Raw genomic sequence first — 25,743 nt, forward strand, 5'->3', positions numbered from 1 at the left:
GCACCCCATCTTTCTTCTGGTTCAGCTGTTCCAGGGTTTCTTTCTGGGGTGATATTTTCTGGGTTTTCAGAGGATGATAGGGGAGGGTGAGAGTAACTACCTTTTTACTCCGCTATCTTGGCTCCCAGACGCAGAAGAATCAAAAGGAGTGCAGCAAACTTGTTAAAGAAGGAAGGGGAGTGACCTGGGAAATGAGGGGAACATCACTCCCTTACGTCCCCTCCCCCTGGCTCAACAAATTCCATTGGCTTCCTATTACCTCCACAATCAAATATAAAGTGCTCTTTAGCATTTAATGCTCCTCACAATCTAGTCCTTTCCTATCTTCCCAGTCTTTCACATCACTCACTTCACACTCTGCCATCCTGTCACACTCCTTACTGTTCCTCATACCCAATACTGTATCTCTGAGCCTTTCTTACTGGCTGTCTCTCATGCCTGAAATATTATTCATTTTCAATCCTAACTCTCAGAATCTTTGGCTTCCTTCCTTTTTTAGCTGTAAGGACAGTCTGTAGGAGACCTTTCCTGATTCCTTCCCCCAGTCCCACTGCTGCCAAAGCCTTACCCTCTAAGGTTGCCTTGTATCGATTCTGTATACATCTGAAAAGATGTATGTATTATATTATATTATATTATATTGTATTATATTATATTATATTAGATTAGATTAGATTAGATTGTATTGTATTGTATTATGTCATATCATGCCACATCATGTTACATCATATAGTATATCATATTATACATTACATTATATATTATAATACATTATATTCATACATACATAATATATATACATGTGCATATGCATATACCCACATGTTTGTAGAGTATATATATGTTATTATATAATGTGTATGTACATATATGTGTATAATATATACATGTGTGCATATATTATAAAATATATACACATAAATATATGCGCATAGAAAGAAGAAAACAGTAATGACCCTTAGTATACACTACAGTAAGTACCTAATAAGAGTCAGTGAGGTGTCTCAGTGGATAGAGTACTTGGCCTGAAGTCAAGAAGATCTGAGTTCAAATATGAACTAAGACAATCACTAGCTGTGTGACCCTGGGCAAGTCACTTAACCTCTGTTCACCTTAATCTGCTAGAGAAGGAAATGGTAAACCACTCTAGTATCTTTGCAGAGAAAATCCCATCAACAGCATTGGCATACTATGTTCCATGGGATCATAAAAAATTGGATATGACTGAATGACTGAACAACAATAAGTACTTAATAAATGTTGATTGGTCTATTTTGTCTTTTTATCTGCATAACCTACCAGGGTGGTAACTAGACTTTATTAGCCCTATTTCACAAATGAAGAACCAGAGTCCCAAAAGTTAAGGAACTGTCCCTAGGTCACACAACTAGTTAGTAGCAGATGCAAGGTTTTCTACTCTTGGTTTCTATCCAATTCCTTTCCTTAACACTATGTTGCCTCCTAAATGAACTCAATGAGATGTCTAAAATGATCAGATTTACTGGGTGATTACTGCCAGGCAGTCCCATTAGATGCTGTTCTTTCCACACATTTAAATCTGTTAAAATGTAATCCTAATGTGTTCTATTAGACATGGAAGCCAAAGCTCAGTTTCACCTTCTCTATGTGGTAAATCTCATTCAAACAGTAATTTTTCAAAGGTTATAATCAGCACCACTTCTCATAAGCACCAGGAGTAGCAGACTTGCTGAAAAGGACCAGGACTCCAATGATGAGGTTGGGACACACTCAAACTAATTTAATCTAAATTACTGTGTATCTTTTTGGTATGCGGTTATCCCTTCCACATCTCAACTTTCCCCATTGTGATTTTGATATATTGTAGGCTAGCATGAGAAATTAAATGGGAATTTTGGGGGAGTTTTGTAAAGGTCAGCAGATCACACAGAAGAATTTTAGAAACTCAGAAATGCATAGAGTATATGTATATATTGCATAATATCAACATATTTTATCTTTTAATACCATAATAATTCAGACTTCTTCTCTGGTACTAAGGGAGGGCCAAAAAAAATTTATGTAGATTTTCCAGATCACAGGGGTAGGATAACTACATATCCTTTATCAATCAATAAGAAATCTTCAAACACCTAGTAAGTACCTACCATGTAGCAGGTACTGTATTAGATGCTGGGGATAGAAATACAAAAAAGATATATTCCCTGCCCTCAGTGAGCCTATTTTCTGTTGAGGGAAAAAATATGTACATATATGGATATATTTAAAATATATACACAATAAATATAAGGTATTTTGGGGAGGGGAGAGGTAGCTGTAGAAATTAGACTTCCTGCAGAAAGTGGTACTTGAATTGTGTCTGGAAGAAAACTAGAAATTCTTCCAATAAGAGAGGGAGTACATTCTAGGCATGGGAGATAGCCAATGAAAAGACACCCAGATGGGAGATGGAGTTCAATTGTATGAAGAATGATAAGAAGACCAGTTTGTTTTAACTGTTGAGAGTGTGAAGAGTAATGTAATAACCCTGGAAAGGTAGTCTGGGGTCAGGCTGGAAGAATTCATACTTGATTCTGGAAGTAATAGGGAACCTTTAGAGTTTATTGAGTGGAAAGTGGCATGGACAGACCTGAGCTTTAGAAATAGTCAGTCAGTTTGGCAGCTATGTACAGATACGCTTTCTTATTTGTAAACAGTTTACTTCACTCACCCAGTTGAATAGAAGCTCCTGCAGAGCAGAGAAAATCTCACTTTTGCATTTGTACTCCCTGTGCCTAGAATGGGACCACATACTTAATAAATGCTTGTTGATTGATTGAATAAATACCATTTTTTTTAGTTTCTACAATATGAAAGGTAGTAGATAAAGGAATCAGCACCATTTGGAAATTTCAGGAAGTTGAGCTGCTGGTGTAGAGTACAAGAATTACTGGGGAAGAAGATGGAATTGTAACTGGATTATAACTCCAGAAAACTCTCAGCTGCAAGGATTGCGCCCCATGAAGTTTATATGCATGACTTGGCCTCGCCTCCCAATTTGGCCCCATCTCACTTTTCTGGCTTTATTTCCCACTACTACCCTCCCCTACACAAACATGCCTTGAAGTTTCCCACCTCCATGTTTTTACTCATACAGTTATCTTGTTCTGGAATTCCCTGCCCTATCAATTCTACTTTCTGAAAGCTAACCCATTCTTTAATGCCCATTTAAAAATTTTATCTTCTCAATGAACTTTTCCCTAAACATCTCAGTATGAGTGATGCCTTTCTTCTCTGGGTGCCCATAGCACTTGATGCCTGGATATATGGATACATCATATACAGTCTTATTTTAATTTTACTTGTGTACATATCTTATCTGCCTTCTGACCTTGAAACATCCTTAGTCAGTCAACAACATTTATTAGGAGCTCACTATGTGCCAGCCCCTGTGCTAAGTACTCCAAATACAAATACAAGCAGAAGATAGTAGTTGTCCTCAAGGAGCTTCCATTCTAATGGGGGAAGACAACACATGGGGCATGGTGGCTAAATCCAGAAGAATGAAGAATGCCTGGTCTAGGACCCTTCCCCAAAACGGAGGTTCCAGGAAGAACTCACAAATGGGAGAAGCCTTCAAGAGCAGAGACAAGAGGCAGCTAAGGCATGGTAGCAAAGTGTGGCCAATGAGGGATGGCTAGTCTGGGACTCTTCCCCAAAATAGAGGGTTCTACACATAGGGGTTGTGGCTGTGTTTTATTTTTCTTTGTAGGCATGGGAGACAGCCAATAAAAAGGCACCAAGGTGGCAGATGGAGTTCAGTTGTATGAGTAATGATAAAAAAGACTATTTTGGTTTAACTGTTGCGTATGTGAAGAGTAATGTAATAACCCAGGAAAGGTATCCTGAGGTCAGGCTAGAGGAGATTAATAGATTACTCCATGACGCAAGGTCTTACACATACCATGGGCTTGATATTTCTGAATTTCTTTAAGAGAGACTTAATGTCAAAAAGAAAGGCAGCTCTTATATCACATGAAGTATGGGATTTATTTTTGGACACCATGTTTACTGAAGGACATTGATAAGTTAAAGAGTATCCAAAAACAAGGAAACCAGGGTGGCGAAGGGCCTGCAGTTGAACCACATAACAATCAGTTGAAGGACTAAAGGGTGGTTGGATATGATAACTTTCTTCAAATATTTCAGGGTCTAGCCATTGGCCATTGGCCATTGTTTGGCCCCAAGCAGTGAAACTGAAAGCAGTGGGTAGAAAATAGATGGCAAAATTTAGATTTAATGTAAGGAAAAAATTTCTAACAAGTACAATTACCCCAAAGAGGAAAGGGCTGTTTTGGGTGGTTGTGGTATCCCTCCTATCATAGGTCTTTAAGCAGATACTGCATGGCCAGTTGTCAGCTACATTACTGAGAAGAAACTTTTCCAGGTATGGGCTAGACCAGATCGCCACTGAGTTCCCTTATAACTCTGAAAAAATATAGGTTGTGCAGTGTTCTGTGATATGTAGATCTTGGAATGAATAATTGATTTAAGGAAGGCTGCAGGAACGGTCATCCTCATAGAGCTGGCACTAAGAGGGATAGTAGACATAATCCAATCCAACCTCGGTCTATAGACAAGGAAACTGAGACATAGAAAAGATATCATATACATATATATATATATATATATAATACATATATATGTGTATATATATATATATATACACATATGATACAGTTTAAGATCTGACACTGCTAAACCTCCTTCCTTTACATTTTTTCATTAATTTCTTTGATATTATTGACCTTTTCTTCCAGATGAATTTTGTTATATATTTTCTAGTTCTATAAAATATTTTTTTTGAAAATTTAATTGGGATGGAACTGAATTTAATTCAGGTAAAATTGTCATCTTTATTTTTTTGTCTCAACCCACCCATGAACAATTGATATTTCTCCAATTATTTAAGTCTGACTTTATTTGTATAAAAAGTTTTTTATAATTATGTTTTTATATAGTTCCTGGGTTTTTCTTGGCTCCCAGGTATTTTATATCATCTATGGTTATTTTAAATGAATTGTCTCTTACTATCTCCTTGCAAGTTTTTGTTGGTTCATTGCCCATTCTGATTCCTTCTTCTTTTTCTTCTCTTATTGCTATTGCTAGCATTTCTTTTGTGTATGTTGTGTGTCCTTCATTCTCGAAGAGGATCATGACATCAGGAAGATGATGCCATGGCTTGCAAATGAATTGAATTTAAGTGAGGGAAGGCTGTGCAAAGACACCAGCCTCACTTTCCCCTCCAGAGCCATATGGGTCCAGTGGTAAGATATTGATCAGGACAACTGGTCCTAGATACATTGGGAGAACTTGGCCTTTTAAACTAAGGTCTTTCCCAGGTATCAGTTTGACTGAAGCAATGTCCATTCAGTGATTAAGGTTAGGTAAGAAATGAGGCAAAAAATGACCTTTTTTTACATAGTTGAAACAAACAAACAAAATCAATCTGGGAGGAGAAGACCTCTCCAATTAATTTTTAATCTATGTTTCCTTGGTCCTTCATTACAAGGAATTTTTATTCCATTATGATTTGAAAATGATGTATTTAATATTTCTACTTTTCTGCATTTAACTCTTAAAGTTTTATGCTTTTTATTTATATTCTAATATATGGTCAATTTTTATAAAGATTCCATGTACTATTGAGAAAAAGTATAGTCCTTTCTATCCCCATTCAGTTCTCTCCAGAGTTCTATCATATCTAGCTTATCTAAGATTCTATTCATCTCCTTGACTTCTTTCTTATTTTTTTTGTTAGATTTATCTAGCTCTGAGAAGGCAAGGTTGAAATCCCCCACTATTATAGTTTTGCTATCTATCTACACCTGTAATTCAACTACCTTTTCCTTTAAAAAACTGAATGCTATAAGAATTTGGTGCATATATGTTTAGTATTGCTATTACTTCATTATCTGTGGTACCTGTTAACATAATGTAGTTTCCATGCTTATTTCTTTTTTGTGTTTTTTATGCTTATCTTTTTTAATTAAATCTGTTTTAGTTTTAACTTTATCTGAGATCATGATTGTTACCCCTGCTTTTTTTTACATCAGCTGAAGCATAAAAAATTCTACTCCAGCCCTTTATTTTTATTCTATGTGTTTCTCATTTTTAAATGTTTCCTGTAAACAATACATTGTTAGGTTCTGGTTTTCTATCCATTCTGCTGTCCATTTCCATTTTATAGGTGAATTCATCCCATGCACAATAAAAGTTATAATTACTAATTGTGTATTTCCCTCTATACTATTTTCCTCACTATTTATCCTTCTCTTTCTCTCTCTCTTTACCCTATTCCTCCTCAGAAAGCTAATTTACTTCTGACCTGTACCTCCCTAATCCACACACCCTTCTAAATGTCTGTCCCTTATCCTATCCCCTTACCCTCCTATTTCTTAATACACACTCCCTTCTAAGATTCCCTCCCTTGTTCTACCACTTTGCACTCCTATTTCTCTATAAGTTAAGAAAGCTTTAATACCCTACTAAATGTATACTATTCCTTCTTTAACCCAGTTCCAATGAGAATAAGGCTCCCACATTATTTGCCCTCCACCCTATCCTCCCATCTACTGTAACAGTTCTTCTATTCATAACTTTTTTGTATGAGATGATTTGCTCCATTCTACCTCTCCCTATTCAATTTATTTATTTTTTTGGTGAGGCAATCAAAGTTAAGTGACTTGCCCAGGGTCACACAGCTAGTGTCAAGTGTCTGAGATCAGATTTGAACTCAGGTCCTCCTGACTTCAGGGCTGGTGCTCTATCCACTGTGCCACCTAGCTGTCCCCAATTTATTTTTTTTTTTATTATCATCCCATCATCATAGTAATAACTCAATCCCAAGCCATCAATCTATATATACTCTTTTGAATTACTCTAGTAATTATAATTCTTCAGAGTTACAAATATCCTTTTCCCTTATAAGAAGTAAACAGTTTAACCTTATTAAATCCCTTATACTTAGTCTTTCATGTTCATTTTCTCATGTTTCTCCTGATTCTTGTACTCAAATTATCTGTTCAGTTCTGGTCTTTTCCTCAAGAATACCTGAAAGTCCTTTTGTTCATTAAACATCTTTTTTTTTGTTTCCTTGCAAGTCTATACTCAGTTTTGTTAGGTAGGTTATTCTTGATTGAAAAACTGCTCCTCTGCTCTTCAGAGCATTATATTCCACACCCTTCAGTTTTTTAAATGTAGAAGCCACTATATCTTGTGTTATCCTGACTGTAGCTTTATGGTATTTAATTTTTTTCTTCTTAATTGATTGTAATATTTTCTTCTTGACCTGGGATCTTTGCAACTTAACTTTAATGTTCCTGTGAGTTTTCATTTTGGGATCTCTTTGAGTTGATGATTGGTGGATTTTTTTCAATTTCTATTTTACCCTTTAATTCCAGAAATTCAGGGCAATCTTCTTTAATAATTTCTTGAAGTGTATTGTCTAGACTCTTTTTTAACAATCAGAACTTTCAGGTAGTCAAAAAATTTTATATTAGCTACCCTCAATTTGTTTTCCAGGTCATTTGTTTTTCTAATGAGGTGTTCAAATTCTCTTCTTTTTTTTTTCATTTTTTCATTTTGTTTCATTATTTCTTAATATCTTATGATGTTATTAACTTCCCCTCACCCAAGTTTTTTTTTCTTGGCAATATAATCATTTTATTAATAAGGCCAGCATGTTTACTAATAAAAGGATGGTCATTTGGCTGTCTCTCTTAGGCCAAAGCCCCTTTATTGTGGTGGGCTCACAGTTCATATGCCCGTGGAAGAATAAGTGTTCCTCAGGGTGGCAATCAACTCTGACTGGTGAACAATTAATGAGAAAATGAATATTAGAATGAGAGTGTGGGCTATATTGCAAGGAGGGTCTTGGGGTATGTGATTTGAATCACCTGAATATTGGTCAAAGAGACATCAATTTCCATATTACCTGTCTGACAAAAGAGAGGATCCACATTTCCCCAGACCTGTCTGAGCAAATACAATGAGCAAGAATGCACCCATTAACTTAAGCTTAGATTTCTTTTACTGTCTGATTAGATCTTAACCATCCTGGTTGGGTAAATCTTTAAGAAAGATTCCCCACACTTGTAGGTTTCTGGATGAGGAAGTAGAAAAGGGGAAAAACCTTGATTGTAATACAATAATTAGTTATTAATACCAGAGAGAAAAAATAATTTCTCACAGGAAGAGTAGAAAAAAGAGACTTTCCTCCCTTGGTGTTTGCTCATTTTTCCACCCTATTTCTTGACTTTTAACTCTTTGTTAAAGTAGGGCTCTGCTTCCAGGGTGGAGGGCACACTTTCCCAAGCTTCAGGTTTTTGCACAGCTGTTTTCAGATCTAGTTCTGAGGGTCTGTAAGCTTTGAGTTCTTTTTTTTCTTTTTATTATCATTATTTTTTTAACATGTGTTTTTAAAACTTTGGGTTACAAATTTTCTCCCTTTCTCCCTCCCCCCCCCCACCCTGCCCAAGTTTTAAGGAATTATTTTCTTTGGTAAGTTTTTGGATTTTTTTTTTCAATTTTTTTACTTTCATTTCATAATTTTCTTGATTTTCTTGCATTATTCTTATTTTTTTTACAAATTTTCCCTCAACCTCTCTTATTTGATTTTTAAAATCCATTCTAAGCTCTTCAAAGAACTATTTTTGGGCTTGTGACCATTTTACAGTTTTCTTTGAAGCTTTACAGGAAGCTGTTTTGTTTTCTTCTGGGTTTGAACCCTGATCTTCTCTACCACCATAGTAGGAATCTATGGTCTGGTTCTTTCTCTGCTGTTTTCCTTTTTTAACTCATTTTTAATGGACTGTTTTTTACTGTTAACTTTATGTTAGAGTCAGGCTCTGTTCCTGGGGTATGGGGATAATATGCCAGGCTTCAGGTTTTTTTGTTTGCTTGTTTTTTAGACTTCAGGTTTTTGTGCTGTTGTATCTTTTTTGTTGTATATTTTGTATATATGTTTCTGAGTTGTAGTTGACCTCTTGGTTCTTGCAAAGTTTGATAATCCAAGGCCAAGTGTTGCCATTCCTCCTCTGGCTCACACCTTGGTCTGTAAGTGACCTCAGGTATTCCTCTCTGCCCCTGAGCCTTGATCAGGACCCCCCACCATTGCCACCACTCCAAATTCCCTGCTCCCTGCAATCCTCCAGGAAGTTGAAAGCCTCAGCTCACCCCTTTGTCCTGGAACTGAAACCAGGGACTCTTCTCTTCTTCAATTGAGTACAAACAGCAGGGTCCTTCCCCTCTACGACCCCTGACACCAACGTGTGTTAGCTTTTCCTTGCAAGCAGCCACAGCCTGGGCCTACATCTGGTCAGCATCCCAATGCCAGATCCAGAGAAGGGCTCCTGCGATCTTGCCCTGATCAGTTACCCAAACACTGTTTATGGGGTGAAAGCTCCTGGAGCTAAGGCAGCCACCTATACAGCTGTTCCAAGGTCTTGCTGTTAGCTGATCAGCAGCATCTGCCCTGTGGGTATCTGCACTTCAATCAGGTCCGATCACCAACCTGGGAGGTAAGATCTTTCCTAAAGCCTTCCCAAGTTGTCTTATGCTGGATGACTGCTTTATCCTGACTTTTAAGTATTTCTGTTGCTCTAAAATTTACTTTGAGGCACTATTTTAAGTTATTTGTAGGGGAATTTGGGAGAGCTCAAATTATTGGGTAGTTTCTTGCTTTATTCCACCATCTTCCCACAATTCCCTTAAAAAGATAACTCTTGTCAGCTCTTAGTGCAGTACCTGGCACATAATAAGTAATTAATAAACCCTCATTGATTGATTGATTATCACCTCTCACGAGTCAAAGGAATCTCAAGTTATTATGGGTGGCATGTTCTTTTGATAAATCTTTGGAGAAAAACAGAAATCATTAAAAAACAAACAAATAACATTCCCTACAGATTTATTGAATCTATCGCTATTTCAGGTAAATTCTCAGAATAGATTATATCTAACAAGCCATTGCCTAGAAGGGCCATATGTGTGCAAATGTCCTTAAGCATGTGCTATTAAGTCTATATCTGTGTTTTTTGATTTTCTCTGTATTCTCAGAAGTTGGCACAGTGCCTGGCACAGAGTAAGCCCTTTAGTAGATGATTATTGACTGCTCTCTGTTCACGTATACATACATATGCCTTAGTTTTATCAGAAAAATATTCAATCAACTTGGCATTTAAAAATATGTTTAAAGGTTTAGTCCTTTTAATTGCCCCTCCCATCCAGGCTGGGGAGACAAGAATCCCAGCTGGGACTCTTTCTAGCCCCTTAGGAAATTACCAGGCAAGAAGATGAATGTATGTTCCAAATTTCAATACCCCCGCCTCCCCCCCCCAGCCGAACTTCCTTGTTTACTTATTTAGAACCCAGCAAAGGAAGTGGTAAAGGAAACGAGCTAGCTGGTTTTCTGAGAAGAGACCATATTTGTTCGTAGAGGAAGCCGTTGGAGTCTGGGCTACAACTGCCTTGTAATGCAGGCACCAAATTGTCTTGTCCTATGAAGGAGTTCTAGGTGCTGCTGGAAACTCAGAATCGCTGACTTTCACCACTGTCTCTGTCAGTGGGTGTCCCACTCATGGCCTGAGTGTGAGGGTCTTCCAAAGAGATAGACAGAAATGGCTTTGAGTAATGTACCCTACCGGTCCGAGGTCCTGGCCTGGGGTCCTGATGAGCTGGCCGATTACTTCAAGAAGGTAAGCTTTTTTTTTCCCCTTTTTAGTAGAAGGATCTTTCCCCCGGAGTGCAGAAGAGTGAGAACTGTTTCCAGTGTGGAAAAAGTGAAGGATTACCCAGATGACCATGGTCGGGCTTTTAAGACAATCAATCAAGAAGTCACAGGGTCCTTTTCTCCTTGGATTTTGAATTTGGACTAGATCTGATTTCTGAGAAATCCCTGGCCACCCATTTTTTCCTATCTTCTATTTGATTTGACATCATACAAATGTCAATGCAAGGGGATGCTTTCTAAAGTACCCCGATCCTCTTCTGAATTGAAGACTTTACAAATTATGAATGGGACAGAGTAGAATTCTTACATGTCAGAGTCCAAAGGGATCATCCTGTTCAATGTCCTCATTTGACAAATGAGGAAACTGAGGCCCAAAGAGGAGAGTAGATGACTTGTATAAAGCCACAGAGTTCATTAGTGGCAAAATAGGTTCTATGATGCAGGTTTCCTGAGTCCTAGTCCAGGCTTCTAATAAACAATGGTCTTTAGTTTTCTCTATAAGGGAATGAAAGATTGATGGGGCCAGGTAAAGCCAGAGAAGTGCATAACTTGGGTGGGGGAAGTCTAACTCCAGGGACCAGAGAATGTACTGGCAACACCTACTGGTGACTCTGACCTTCCAAAATATGGCAACCTCCCATGCCCAGAGGCCAAAGTCAAGTGACAACGAGAACCAAGTAATATTCAAACCAGGCTTCAGGTTCAAGGGCTGGGAGTAATCCTGGAGTCAGTGGAGTTATTAAAGGGATGAGATGGTAGAACCTGGGTTGTTTTAATCATGGAGGGGAGAGGAGGAGAGAGGAGGGGAAGCAACATTTCCTAATGAAGCAGCCAGCCAAAGACCTCCTCTGGCTCCCCCCTCAGAAGAGAAATGTGTTAATCATCAAATGAGATAATATACGTAGAGCACTTTGCAAATATTAAGCTGCCTGTAAATGTTAACTGTTATTATTCACCTCCCTTAATTCCCTAGATAGGAGGCCCAAGAAGGTCAAGGAAATGGAGGAGCTTTCATGTTCCTGTTCAATTGTTTCATCAGCTTAGTTTTGCTCTCCCAACTGAATAGTAGACTTCAAAGCTGTGCCTACATCTTCTATTTCTTGGCAATCCCCCTTCTTACCCATTCTATCCCAACAAAGCTTGTTGGGCAGGAGCTCTGTATTTTCTAATTGACTTTCACTGGAGAAAGTGGAAGCAAAATGACTTCTAAGCCCAGAGTGGTTCATAAGCACTAGATCAGGAACTAGGAGATCTGACCTCCAACTCTATCCATAACTTGCTGTGTGACACTGGACAACCTTCACTTTCTGGTCCTTATCTTCCCAATCAATAAAACGGGAGAAAGGGTAGGCTCAAATTTTCAAAACCCTTTTATGCATTTTTTTCTGAATGGAACTCAATGGGAGAGAGATTTTTGTTTTCTGGACTCCGGTTGGTAGGGCTCTCCATTTATATCTCTTGAATTAAAGTCATCAGTGTCTAAACCAGCACTATGCAAAGATCCTTCAGTCACTGATGGTAATAAGTAGAAGAATTTGATTTTCCCCAGAATTCAGAGCTGAGAGACATGATTAAGCATGTGTTTTTAAGAGAAACAATTTGTAAACACCTTGAGGACATGAAAGCTCAGCTAGAAGGTTCAGTCTTAAGCAGCTAGTAAGGCAATGATGTGAATATTTTATCCATAAACCAATGTGACAGCAACCTCTTCCTTCATGGGCTGGTCCTCCAACCATCTCAATGGAGAGCTACCCATTGCAGAAGTTTGAGAGCTAGTGAAAGTGTCTTATAGCGACCTGAGTGGTGCACATCCCTAGCATTTGGGGAAGAGAATGAGGTCTGGTTCTGTAGCTACTTCCCCCATTGTTGGGCTCTTAGGGCGATCTGAAGACAGAGGAGGGGGAATGAAGGACAACTCTTGCCTGCTGATGACAATGCTTTTTCCCTTTCTGTTGGCAGCTTAACTACAAAGATTGTGAGAAGGTAGTGAAGAAGCACCACATAAGTGGTCCAAGGTTTCTGGTAAGCATGGCCAGTTATGTGGCTGGATTTTTCTTTGGAATTATAATATCTGAATGCTCCTCTCCCCACTGCCCCACCCCACTGGTTTTGCAATGCTGTGATCCTGGACCAGGGTGAGGCAAAATGGAGAAGAAGGAAAATTTTGTTTTCAGTGCCTTCATCCCAACCCCACTCCAACTCTGAGAATCACTGATTCAGTGCCCAGTGTTTCTCTCTTTCTCTCTCTCTCTCTCTCTTTCTTTCAAAACATTCTACTTTCAAATCTTTCATTCACACTAAGGCATAACTGACTGATAATAGCTAAACTAGACAGGTTCTGGAAATTCAAAGAATAGGAATGTAGACACATATACTAAGCTGAATATAAGGTTATTGAGGATAAAGGCATGCAAGTCACTAACAGAACACTTAGTCATTCAAAAAGGATCAATCAACAAGCTTTCATTAAGTGCTTACTTTGTGCCAATAGCTGTGTTATGAGCTGAGTGTACAAAGACAAAAAGATAATATTATTTGCCCTCAAGGAACTTCTATTCTTTTAGAGGAGACAAATGTGCATATATAAACATATTTAAAAAATGGAAAGTAATGGGGGAGGGGCTGATAATTAGGTACTAAAATACAATGAAGATTCATTCTTTACTTCACTGCCATATCTAGGCCAATCAACGTTGCATTACAGTTAACTGAATCCCATTTGGTCCAAGACATTGTCTGGTTCTGGATGGCTTGTAGATGTCATGGGGCTATGGGTTTTGTACTAGACCAGGCAAAGGAAGCTAAATACTTTAATCTAGAGTGAATCAACTGCAGGTGCCTGAACACTGATCATGATAAATTTGAACTCAGAGGTCAGTAGCCTTATAGACTAGGGCCTATACTCAAGGATAATCATTAGGTCATGATGTGAACATTCTCTCCCCACCCTGGTTGAAGGGAATTGATACAACCTATTTGTACGAAAAGCTTTAGGCTCCGCTTCTGGGACAATTTTCACTTTTACAAGAATTAAAACCTTTGGGTAATGGTAAAGTTCTAACGATAGAGTCTCCACAGTTGAGAGCATAAGTTTATGGAAATTACCTCTGAAATCACAATAGTAACTAATTATCACTGTGATTTCACTAAACCCTCTTTCCAAGCTCTTTGTTTTCCCATGACTATTGCACAACTAAAGATGTATTGGCTTTTTTCAGCCAAATAGGAATCCTCCTCGGAGATGCTCATGGAGCAGGTGTGTCCTCCTAGGATTTGAGACAGGGAAGTCACTTTAGCCCTGAATTCCCTATAAATCAACCAGTCAATTAATCAATAAACATTTATTAATTCCCTAGTTTATGCCAAGTACTGTGCTAAGCTCTGGGAATACAAAAAGAGGCAAAAACAAACAAACAAACAATCCTTGCCTTCATGGAGCTTACAATCTAACGGGAGAGCTAACATACAAAGAAATATGCAGGATAAATAGGAGATAATTAATGGAGGAAAAGCACTAGAATTAAGAAGGATTGGATTCCTTTCTTCTCAGAAGGAAAAATTCCTTCCATGAAAGGATGGGATTTGGAGGAGCAACTTAGTCATGGAATTAGCATCAGAAAGGATTTTAGCAGTTACATAATCCAGCTTTATACCTCTTGCATACCCCTTCTACTTGAATATTTCTCCTTATTTCCTAGAAATGGCCATTTTCATTTCTCAATAGCTCTAGTCATTCAAAGTTGTTTTTTTCTTATCTTGGTCCCAAACACATGATACATAGGAGGTGTAAGCAGGTTAAAATACATCACAAACAAGGAATTGCACAGCAGAAGCAATGTACAGGAGGATGCCAGAGAAATAAAATATATGATGGGAAAAGAAGAAAAGCCAGGCCACACAGCAAGAGGAATACCAATGGACATCCCACATACTTTACTGGTATACTTGTAATGTCCAGATAACTCAAGGAAGCCTCCCAAAATGATAGGTGTGTCCTCGGTGTTGAAATTATGGGAGGAGACATGGGCAAGAGTCAAGCAAAATGGGTGGGTGTGGATGGGTTGAATTCTACAAAACTGAAAGGAATTCCCTTATGGCTGAGATCAAAGTTCCACTGGAGTATTGGAATATTAATAGTCAATAGCTAACATCTACATTTCACTTTACATATATGATTAATCTGATCCTCATGATAACTCTCTGAGGGAAGTCCTATTCTACTTTATAGATGAAGAAACTGAGACAGATAAAGGCTTAAGTGACTTGCCTAGAGGTCATATAGCTAGTAAGTATTTGAGGCAAGATCTGGACTCAGATCTTCTTAACTTTGTATCCAATACTCTATCCACTACAGCACAGAACAACCCTCTCTTTTCTATATGATAGCCCTACGACAGAAATAGCTATCATGTCTCTCCTTTATCTTTTCTTCTTCTGTTCTCTCCACTAAACATTGCTAGGTCCTCCAACCCTTCCCCATAATGCCACTTTATCATCTTGACCATTTTTCACTGAATACACTGTAACTTGTCCAAATCTTTCTTAAATGTGACACCAGGATTGAACCCAGTCCTCCTGGGGTGCTCTTACCAAAATGGACAGTGAGACTGTAGCTTCCTTTGATTAAGACACTGTACTTCTATTAATGCATCATCAGCCTATGTTAGTTGCTTTAGCAGCTCTATCACATGACTGACTCATACCCAGTGTGTCACCAACTAAAAACCCCAGACTTTTCCCCATATAAACTGCTTCCAAGCCAGACATCCCCCATTCTGAGTTCCATTCACTATCTCCTAGTCCTTAGCTTCTCACATGAACTATGTTATGCTGATGCAGTGGTGTTGTGGGAAGAGATAACTAGATCTGGAAACTTGTCTTAATCTCATCTTGACCACTAACTCTCTGTGTGACCCTCTAGATAATTTATTTTTTCTAAGCCTCTTTTCCCTCCTCTGTGAAATGCAGGGTGATCTTTAAGGTACTACCCATAGATCTGACAGAGATTATATGATTCCAGACCCTCACAAGCCCCTCTGTGGGCCTCAGTTTTACTTCAGACTCTCTTATGAAGAAATGGTTTCCTCTACTACTCTGATAATATCAGGGCTGCTATTTCTGATCTCTTTGGCTCCAAACTGTTACTTGAGCTCCTGTTGTCTCTGGCCTCCTTAGAGAAAGTTCTGATTATCCATGACATGAAGGAGGAGGGAAAAGTGAAAGAGGGAATGAGAGAAAGGGACAGTGGTCAAAAGTTTTTTGTCCTAGAATATACTCCAAACTTGGGTTTATGCATATGCTCTGTGGGGGCATCTTGGTGTGCACTGAAGAAGGCTTATTAACTAAGCAACATTCTCAGACACCCCAAAATATGACTCCCATTAGGCTTCAAAAAATCTTTGTATTTCTCCATACAACCTTGCCTTAAACTGTTTGGGAAAGACTGACCTCAAGCCCTTCTTCCAATAGCCTGATGAGAGTTCTCCAATAGATAGCTTAGTCTACCCTGCTGTGAAAAGCAAAACATCCATGCACTGGTAACCAATCAACTGAGTTAACAGTGGTTTTCTATTCCCTAAACAAGTTGGCTAAATAAAGAAATGGGACCTAGATGCTAGCCACTAGCCTTACACCTTCAATTCCTCCAAATATACACTACTCATCCCCCACCTCCATTTCAAAAATAACCACATAAGACTCCTGAATCACTATGTTTAAAGATGGCTAATACAAGGATGAAGGTATCCTGAGAGATCATGTCATTTGCAGACCCTAAGTCTCTAGGGACCAGGGCTTAAATGGCTTAAAAGTTCATGTTCCAAAATCCCAGTCAATGGGCACTGGGCTACCAGCAGAGAGTATAAAATATAAATGCTAGCTATTGTTATTACAGTTATTTATAAAGTAACTAACTTTTTGTAGCTAATTTTTCCGTTTTATTTTTATTTCATTAAATGTTTTCCAATATACATTAAAAAATTTAACATTCATTTTTTAAAAATTTTGAATTCCAAATTCTCTCCCTTCCTCCCACCCCTACCCCAACCTATTGAGAAGGTAAGTAACATGATATAAATTATACATGTGAAGTTATGCAAAACATAATTCCATATTAGGCATGTTGTAAAAAGACATACAAAAAAGCAAGAAAAATAAAGAGAAAAAGTATGCTTCAGTGTGCATTCAGATTTCATCAGTTCTCTCTCGGAGGTGGATAGCATTTTTCATCATAGGTCCTTTGGAATTGTCTTGAATCACGTCTTGATCAGATTAGCTAAGTCTTTTACAGTTGATTATCATTATAATATCACTGTTACTGCCTACAATGCTCTCCTGGTTCTGCTCACTTCACTTTGCATCAGTTCGTATGAGTCTCAGATTTTTCTAAAGCCATTGCTGCAACCATTCTACTCTTCATATCTTTTCTTTCTTTCCCCCCCAAAATTATTATTTATTAATTTTTAACATTCTTTTCTTTTTAAATTAGTTCCAAACTCTCTCTCTCCCTCATACTCTTCCCCTACCAGCTTAGAAGGCAAGCAAAATGATATCAATTATACATGTGAAATTATGCAAAACATATTTCCATATTAGTAATATTGCAAAAACAAAAAGAAAGTAAGAAAATTTCTACTTCAATTTGCACTGAATTCATCAGTTCTCTCTCTTTGGAGGTGGATGGCATTTTTCATCCTGCCATCTTTGAATTATCTGGGTTCATTGCATTGATCAGATTGACCAAGTCTTTCCCAGTTGATCATCATTACAACATTGATGTTATTCTGCACAATGATTTCCCTGTTCTCATTTCACTTTGCAGCAGTTCATGTAAGTCTTACCATGTTGCTGTTTTTTCAAACCATGCCCTCATCATTTCTTAAAAGACTGCAGTATTCCATCATAATTATATGCCATAGCTTGTTCAGCCATTCCCCAATTGATGAGCATCCCCTCAGCTTCTAATTCTTTGCCACTTCAAAAAGAGCTGCTATAAATATTTTTGAATATATAGGTCCTTTTCCTTTTTCTTTGATCTCTTTGGGGTACAGACGTAGTAGTGGTCAAAGGATATGCAAAGTTTTATAACCCTTTGGACATAGTTTCAAATCGTTCCCCAGGATAGTTGGACCAGCTCACAACTTTACCAAAAGTTTATCAATGTACCTATTTTCCCTCATCCATTCCAGCATTTGTTATTTTTGAAAGGTGTGAGATGGTACCTCAGAGTTGTTCTAATTTGCATTTCTCTAATCAATAGTGATTTAAAGCATTTTTTCATATGACTATAGATAGCTTTAATTTCTTCTTCTGAAAATTGCCTGTTTGTATCCTTTAACCATTTATCAATTGGGGAATGATTCATTTTTATAAATCTGACTCAATTACTTATATACATACATATATGTATATGTACATTTGAGAAATGAGAACTATCAGAGAAATGCTGTAAAAACTATTGATATCACTTCATTGCCTGTGGTACCTTTGAGCAAAATGTATTTTCCCTGATTATGCTTTTAATTAGGTCTGGTTTTGCTTTTGTTTTGTCTGAGATCATGATTGCTACCCCTGCCTTTTTTACTTCAGCTAAAGCATAATAGATTCTGCTCTAGCCTTTTATTTTAACTCTGCATACGTCTTTCTGTTTCAAGTGTGTCTCTTAAATACAACATATTGTTAGATTCTGGTTTCTAATCCATTCTGCTATCTGCTTCTGTTTTATGGTGGGTTCATTCCATTCACATTCAGAGTTATAATTATTAACTGTATATTTCCCTCCATTCTATTTTCTTCTGTTTATCCTCCTCTCTCTATTTTTATGCCATCCCTCCTCAAAAGCCTGTTTTGCTTCTGATCACAGCCTCACTTAATCTACCCTCCCTTTTATTCCCCCATCCAACATCTCTTTTCTCCTTACCCCTTATTTTCCTATTAGGTAAGATAAATTTCTAAACCCAACTGAGTGTGTATATATATATATATATTCTTTCCTCTTTAAACCAATTTCAGTGAGAGTGAGGTTCAAGCACTGTCCATCCCCCTTTCGCCCCCTCTACTACAAACCTCTTCCTTGAACACCTCTTTTATGTGAGAAAATTTTCCCCATTCTACCTCTCCCTTCCCCCCTCCTTCTTTCTCAACTTTTCATTTTGGAAGGGGGGAAATCATCCCAACATAATAGATTCATACTCATGCCCTCCTTCTATGTAAACTTTTTCTAACTTCTTCTAAGTTCTAACTAACTTCTAACTTCCTCTAATTATGTAGACTTCTTTTTATTAATGATAAAATTCTCAGGAGTTATATGTATAATCCTCCCATATGGGAATATAAACAGTTTAACTTTATTGCATCCCTTATGGTTTCTCTTTCATGTTTACCCATCACTTAAACTTTCAGAGACTTAGTAGCCACATCTGTTAAATGGGTATAACAACAGCTGTTGTGAGAATTTTTGTGAGGGTCATATGACAGATCATATGTAGGATACTTTGAACATTATTAAGTACTAATTGTTGGTACTTCTAGGTGTTTGCTTCTCTCTGTTACTGGCTTTGGTCATCTGCCCAAAACTGTTCCTAAAAAACAAAGCTTGGGGGCCTATAATCCTGGCAGCCCAATCGGCTGCCAGACTGACATGGCAAGTGTCTGGGACTGTCAAAGAGAATTGGGAATGCCTGGACAATGAGCTTTCTGTGTCCTGAACAAACAGTCATGTAGGGGGAAGGAGGGGAGTGAAACTGTGATGACAGCTTCTCTACCCTTAATCAGAGATCCAGGCTTATAAATAGCTGAGAGTGAGTTTAGCTAGAACATGAGAATTTGCTCACAACCAATTCTGCCTCATCACAGTGCATGATATAATCTTGGTGGGGGGAGTGGGGCCCGATGGAATCCAAACTTGTGGTTTCATCTTGGTACGGAACTTTAAGTGTAGAAAGCCCCACCCCCACACCAATGAAGATGGACAACAGGAGAAATTTATATTTTTAAAGATTTGCCTGGGGCAATGAGAAGTTAAGGGAAGTTAGATATGCATCATCTCTAATCTAGTATATGTATCAGATAAGGGAGTAGAACCAAAATTTTCCTGAATCTGACATCATCCCTATATGGTATCAGGCTATCTCTTGTACTATGAACAAATGAGGGAGTGAATTAATGAGGTGCTCTGCGTAGAAGGTGCTTCATATTTGTTTCCTGAAGGTTTTTGTATCTTTTCACGGGTTGGAATCTACCCCTTCTCATATCTGCCTCTTAGAACCCCGAGGTTTTTTTTCAAAGCTCAGCTCAAGTACCATCCACATGAGATCTTTCTGGTTACCTCAGTTACTAGTGCCTCTCTCCTCTCCACTTACCTTGTGTAAATTTTGTTTCCTTTTATAAAAAGTAAGCTCCTTGAGGTCAGGCACTGTCTTCATTTTTGTCTTTGTATTCCTGGTGCCCAGAACAGTACCTGGTACATAATTGATGCTTAAAATGCTTGTTGGCTGGTTGGCTGATTGACTTATTGAAGGATGAATAATTCTAGGTCACTGTGGCTGACATCCCCAGGCTGCAGCCTCCATCAGCACCAGTGCCTGATGCTCATTACCTTTACAAGTAGATATTAGGCCTAGCAGCAACATTAGATGGCCTGATGGAAGCACAGCATCTTCATGAGACTTGCCATCAGGCTCACTTGGATATCAACCTTAATAGGGTACAAGCATAATGAATAATGAATGGACAAGGAAACAAAAGTCCTAGATGGGAGTGCTGGTTCTTCCAGCTCATTATGTCCATGACTTCAGGCCAGTTCCTCAGTCTCCTTTACCCTCATTTTGTTCTTCTGTAAGACGGAATGTATAGTATCTGCCTAATTCACAGGACTCCCAAGAGATTTAAATGAGGCAGTAGAGGAAAAAGAAAGCACCAGATGAAAATAAGGCTAGACTGATATTAAATATTGTGACTAGCAGTTGCCCCTCTCACAGTCTTTGAATAATTGGTAGAAGTGGTTGAAGAAGTGAGAAATTTAAGTGATTGAATGTTCTTCCATTTACTCTCCACAAAAAAGATTGAACAGTGACAGCAGAGGCTGGAGAAAGAACGCAGGGTTTGGAGGCACAGGAACTGGATAAAAATCGGCTGTGCAACATTTTATATATGTCTCCTTGGGAAAGTCACATCCTTTCTTTGGGTTCTCTGTTTTCTCATCAACAAAAGAGAAGGTTGGACTGGATGCCTCTGAGATAATTTCTATCCCATCAATGATCGTATGTCCTCTTCAGACACTCTTGCCCAGCCTTCAAAGGTTTAACATTGCTGCCATTGGCAAAAGAGCTTATCTGACAGATGAAAAATCATATAGATGATAAGGAGCCTTGGGTCTCTTCCAAAAAACTATAAGGGGAATACTAGATAAACTTGAATACTCAAATAAATATGGGATTGGAGGTTTCTTTGATGGGAAGGAGGAAGAGACAATGACAGACAGATCCTAATTCCTTCTCAGGAGTGATTCCACTGCAACCTAATCTACCAGACCTGGTGAAAGGGTAAAGGCCCCTAATGTCTCTATTCTTGACCAATAATATGCCATTTGCATTTTTGTTTCAGAACCTGTCTGAGAATGATGTTCAGAAATTTCCCAAGCTCCGAGTACCGTAAGTACTTTTATTTCTTATGAAATATCTCTTATCAAGTGACCCATTTTGAATTAAGATGAGGGGAAGCCATTTTAAACCATTATCAACCATAAGGCTTATATACTTCTTTCTGAAATGAGGGGGATGACTGGACTATTGAAGAGGAAGGAATGGCTGGTGTTCAGGCCTGACCTCAGATAGTCAACTTCTCTGAAAGATGAAACATCTTCCATCAGCCCATTTAGTTGATGATGATCAGATTTATGGTCTATCAAAGCCCAAGTTATTTTAGGGATAATCAAACCCTAAGGTGGCCTGAGGGGATGATACCTAGTTCCCTGAGCCATCCTTTAGGAATGGGAGAGATAACAGAATGTCTAGGAATAGGGTTAGTAACTGGAAATGAAACATTGTGTTGGGTAACCAAGGTCAAATTTAGAACTGGAAACAACTGAAAAAGTCATTTTCATTTTGGGAAATTAAGGCCCAGAAAGGTCAAATGACTTGCCCAAATAAGCCAAAATTTTAATTTGGGTCCTTTAATTCCAAACCCATCACTCTTTCCACCGTACCTCTTTTAAAAGTAAGAGGTGAAAGAAAGGTATGAACAAAGGTTCACTTGAACCATATTCACAGTTTGGCTGCTATTCACAGGGGTGAACTTAAAATAGAACCCCTGTTTTATTTTTCCCCTTTTTATATTCCATATTGAATAACAATAGACTGAGAGACAGGAGACCTAGATATGGAACCTTAGTTGATCTTGTTTAAATTGAGAGAATCAGAATAGATGACCCTTCCTTGAGGATGAGCAAGTATAGATTAAAATCCTGGTATAGATGGGGTGGGGACTGAAGGAAAATAGACAAGTCAACCAGACCTGAAAGAGGAGTTCGACCCAGGAGGGGAGAAAAGTCCTAAACTTTTGGAGTCAAATCCAAGCTAAAAACAAAAACAAAACCTGTGGGTTTCAGTTCAGACCTGTGAGGTTTTTGTGACGGTGTTTATTAAAGAGATAGATGCAAAGGAAGTGAACCACATGATAAAGGACAAGCCTAGGAATACAATGTTGATTAGGTCATGAAGAGTGAAACTTCTTCCACTGTGTCACCATGAAAGAATGGTAGGAATGGTGTTAGAACTCTTACCAAACATGACCTTGAGCAGGAAAGATGTTAGAACCAGTGAATCTATTTTCCATATGGAGAAACAAAGAGATTTAAGAAACTTATCCAGGAATATATGAAGAAGCACCAGGGGAAAGGGATCAAGACTAGAATTTAGAACCTCTCAGTTTCTAGTGCTTTCTTCAGATTTTCTGGCTTTATTATCAATAACCCTAAGCTTTAGTCGGGGGCAGGTAGAACAATGGATAAAATGCCAAGCCTGGAGTCGGGAAGATTCACCTTCCTGAGTTCAAATCGGGCCTCAGACTCTTACTAGCTGTATGACCCGGGGCAAGTCACTTAACCTTGTTTGCCTCAGTTTCCTCACCTTTAAAATGAGCTAGAGAAGGAAATGGTAAATCACTCCAGTATCTTTGCCAAGAAACCTCAAATGGGGTCATAGAGAGTCAGATGTGACTCAAAAATAACTAAACAACAGCAAAACTTTAGTAAGCAAGAAGTGAGGAAGGAATCAATCAATAAACATTTAACGTATTCCTTCTTTGTGCCTTGCACTGAACTGGGGACTGGGATACAAAGAAAAAAAGTGACAGAATCCCTGCCCACAAGGAGGCTGGGGAAGGCAACATGGACATGTATAAGTCTATAGAAACTTTCACAATAAATCCAAGGTAACTTTGGGGGGAAGACACTAGAGGCCCTGGGATTCAAGCAAGGTTTCATGCAAAAGGTGGCATTTGAGCTGTCGAATTCTAAAAGGCAGAGGTCAGAAGAGGGGTGTGGGGAACATCAAATGCAAAGGTGTGGCAATGGGAGAAACAACAAGGCCAGTTTGCCAGGACTATATAGCGCTTGAATGAGTGAAAAAGCATTTATTAAGCACTCACTGTATGCAAAGCACTCGACTAAATATTGGAGAAACAAATAGAAAAGCAAAGACATCTCAGTCTTAAGAAGTTCACATTCTAATTGAAGGAGACAACATATACGGGAAGGTTCACCTACAGGGCAAATGGAAGGATCCTAAAATCCTAACATTTTAGTTACAGGTCACATGGCAAAGCCAAGGATTACTTTGCATGCAGGTCACAGGCAATGCCTGGTGGTGTGGAGCAGGTAGCAGCAGAGAAGATGGGTTTTTGTTGTTTAGTCATTTTCAGTTGCATTGGACTCTTCATGACCCCTTTTGGGGTTTTCTTAGCAAAGATACTGGAGTGGATTGACATTTCCTTCTCCAGCTCATTTTACAGGTGAGGAAACCAAGGCAAACAGGGTTAAATGACTTGCCCAGGGCCACACAGCTAGTAAATGTCTGAGGCCGGATTTGAATTCAGGGAGATAGAACTATAAAACTGAGTCTTTCTGACTCCAGGCCAGACATTCTATCTACTGAACCACCTAGCTTCCGCAAGAAGATAGTTCCAGTAAACTGGAGAGTGTAGGTAAGGAGATTAATATGCAATAAGGCTGAAAAGGTGCTGTTCATCTTTTGCTCTTGAAGAGGACCAGTGACATCATGGAGTGATGTCTTGATTTGTTGTGAATTGACTTGAAGTGAGACAGAGCTACACAAAGTCATCAGCCTCACTCTCTCCACCAGAGGCATCAAAATCTATTGGCAAGACAAAAGTGAAGAGGACTGGGGATGGCCCAGGATGCAGTGGGTGACCTTGGCCTTTCTAAATTAAGGTCTTTCCCAGGTCTCGGTTTGTCTAAGGCCACAACCATTTAATGATTAAGGGCTAAGTAAGAATTGAAACAAAAGATGGCCAAGGAGAAGAAGAAGAAGAAGAAGAAGAAGAAGAAGAAGAAGAAGAAGAGGAGGAGGAGGAAGAAGAAGGAGGAGGAGGAGGAGAAGGAGCAGCAGCAGAAGAAGAAAAAAAAGAAATAGCAACATTCCCCAATTTCTGCTCAAATTGGCAAGTTGGGTCCCTAGAGGACAGCTACTACTATTCTCAGGGTACTAGAGATAGGGTTAGGAAGAAAGTAAGATAAGAAAAACAAAGAGATGAGGTCTAGGCTGAAAAAAAAAATACCAGGAACCCCATTCCCAAAGTCTTATCTGCCATCTTAGTCACATCAACGGAGTGCCCAAAGGAAATGAGAGAAGTCATTCACTTATTCATTCATTCAACAAGTATTAAGTACCTACTATGTGCCAGTCACTATACTAGGTGCTGAAAATATGGAATCCACATCTCAAGTAGAGGACCCACATCTCCAGCACAGGGTCTATAACTCTAAGAGTAGGTGAGGAAGGAGAGACTTCAGGGAACTCTAGAACTTGGTTTAGGCCATACCTAGAACACCGTATCTCATTCTGAGTACCACACTTTAGGATTTAATGACAAGCTGACAACCAGAACAGTAAAAGGCCTGGTGACAGCTGTCACTTGTCCCATATTATGGAGAAGATTGAACCGGGTGGGGTCTGAAGGCCCCTCTAAGAGTCCTTGTGCACCCTGTCTTCTCTTCCAGCTACTCGGTGAGTAATTCTGCTGGTGAGGGCATGAAGACATTGCTCCTCAGTTAAGTAGAAAGAAAGCCAAGCCCGAGGCAGGAAGATAGCACTTCGGCAGTTGTTGAAGAAGATGAAAAAGAAGGTGGTATGAGTCACCACGCTTGCAGCTTCAGCCCTGAAGGAGAGAGACTTCAAGGCCTGCACCCCTCTGCGCAGAGGAGGCCTAGGGAGAGCGGAAAGGGGATGTCGTAAGAGGCAGCCCCCCTCCCCGCCCCCTCCCAAGCCTATTGTGGTGTCTCTAGGCTCACTAGTACAGAGGTGTCATGAGGCCAGGAGGTGGGGGCTGAGAGGTTCCCTGTGGCCCTCCCCAGTTATTCTAGCTCTACCCCCAGTTGTGAAGGCACTGACATTTATATTTTCTTTCTTCCTGCTTTTCTTGTCAGAACTCCCTTATATTCTCCCTTTCTGTAGACTCCCTCCCAACCGCTCCTCCCCCCACATCTAGAGGCCAGGGAAATTAAATTTGTGCTCAAAGGCACACAGGAGTAGATTTGAAACCAGATCCTCTGAGTTGATCAAAAGGAATGAAATTCTAATTCTGTGATTTCTGGCTGGCAGGCGGAGGAGTTGGAGTTGGTCGGAGTAGGAAGGGTTCATCCTATACCGCTTAAATGACACTATGTAGGTAGGCCCCTTCTGCCCCACAGACACAGCCCAGGCTGGGCGGAGGCAAACCCCACAGCACTGCTCTGCTGAGGACAGTCAGTCCTCCCA

At 39.1% G+C, this 25,743-nt stretch overlaps 1 protein-coding gene across 2 annotated transcripts in view; it reads left to right on the forward strand.

Annotated features, from left to right (window-relative positions):
• Positions 1 to 10,420: 10,420 nt before the first annotated feature.
• LCP2 (lymphocyte cytosolic protein 2) overlaps positions 10,421 to 25,743 on the forward strand; it is a 78,032-nt gene continuing 62,709 nt past the window's right edge. The window contains exons 1-3 of one of the 2 annotated variants that reach the window (XM_027841787.1): positions 10,421 to 10,715; positions 12,710 to 12,772; positions 21,353 to 21,399. In XM_027841787.1, the coding sequence (XP_027697588.1) occupies positions 10,638 to 10,715; positions 12,710 to 12,772; positions 21,353 to 21,399 (188 nt within the window). In that variant the 5' untranslated portion in view covers positions 10,421 to 10,637. The remainder of the gene's footprint in view (positions 10,716 to 12,709; positions 12,773 to 21,352; positions 21,400 to 25,743) is intronic. The other variant, XM_027841786.1, reaches the window with a different exon arrangement.

Source organism: Vombatus ursinus, unplaced genomic scaffold, assembly GCF_900497805.2.
Source record: "Vombatus ursinus unplaced genomic scaffold, bare-nosed wombat genome assembly UNPS02014863.1, whole genome shotgun sequence".
In the NCBI taxonomy this organism is placed as follows: domain Eukaryota; kingdom Metazoa; phylum Chordata; class Mammalia; order Diprotodontia; family Vombatidae; genus Vombatus; species Vombatus ursinus.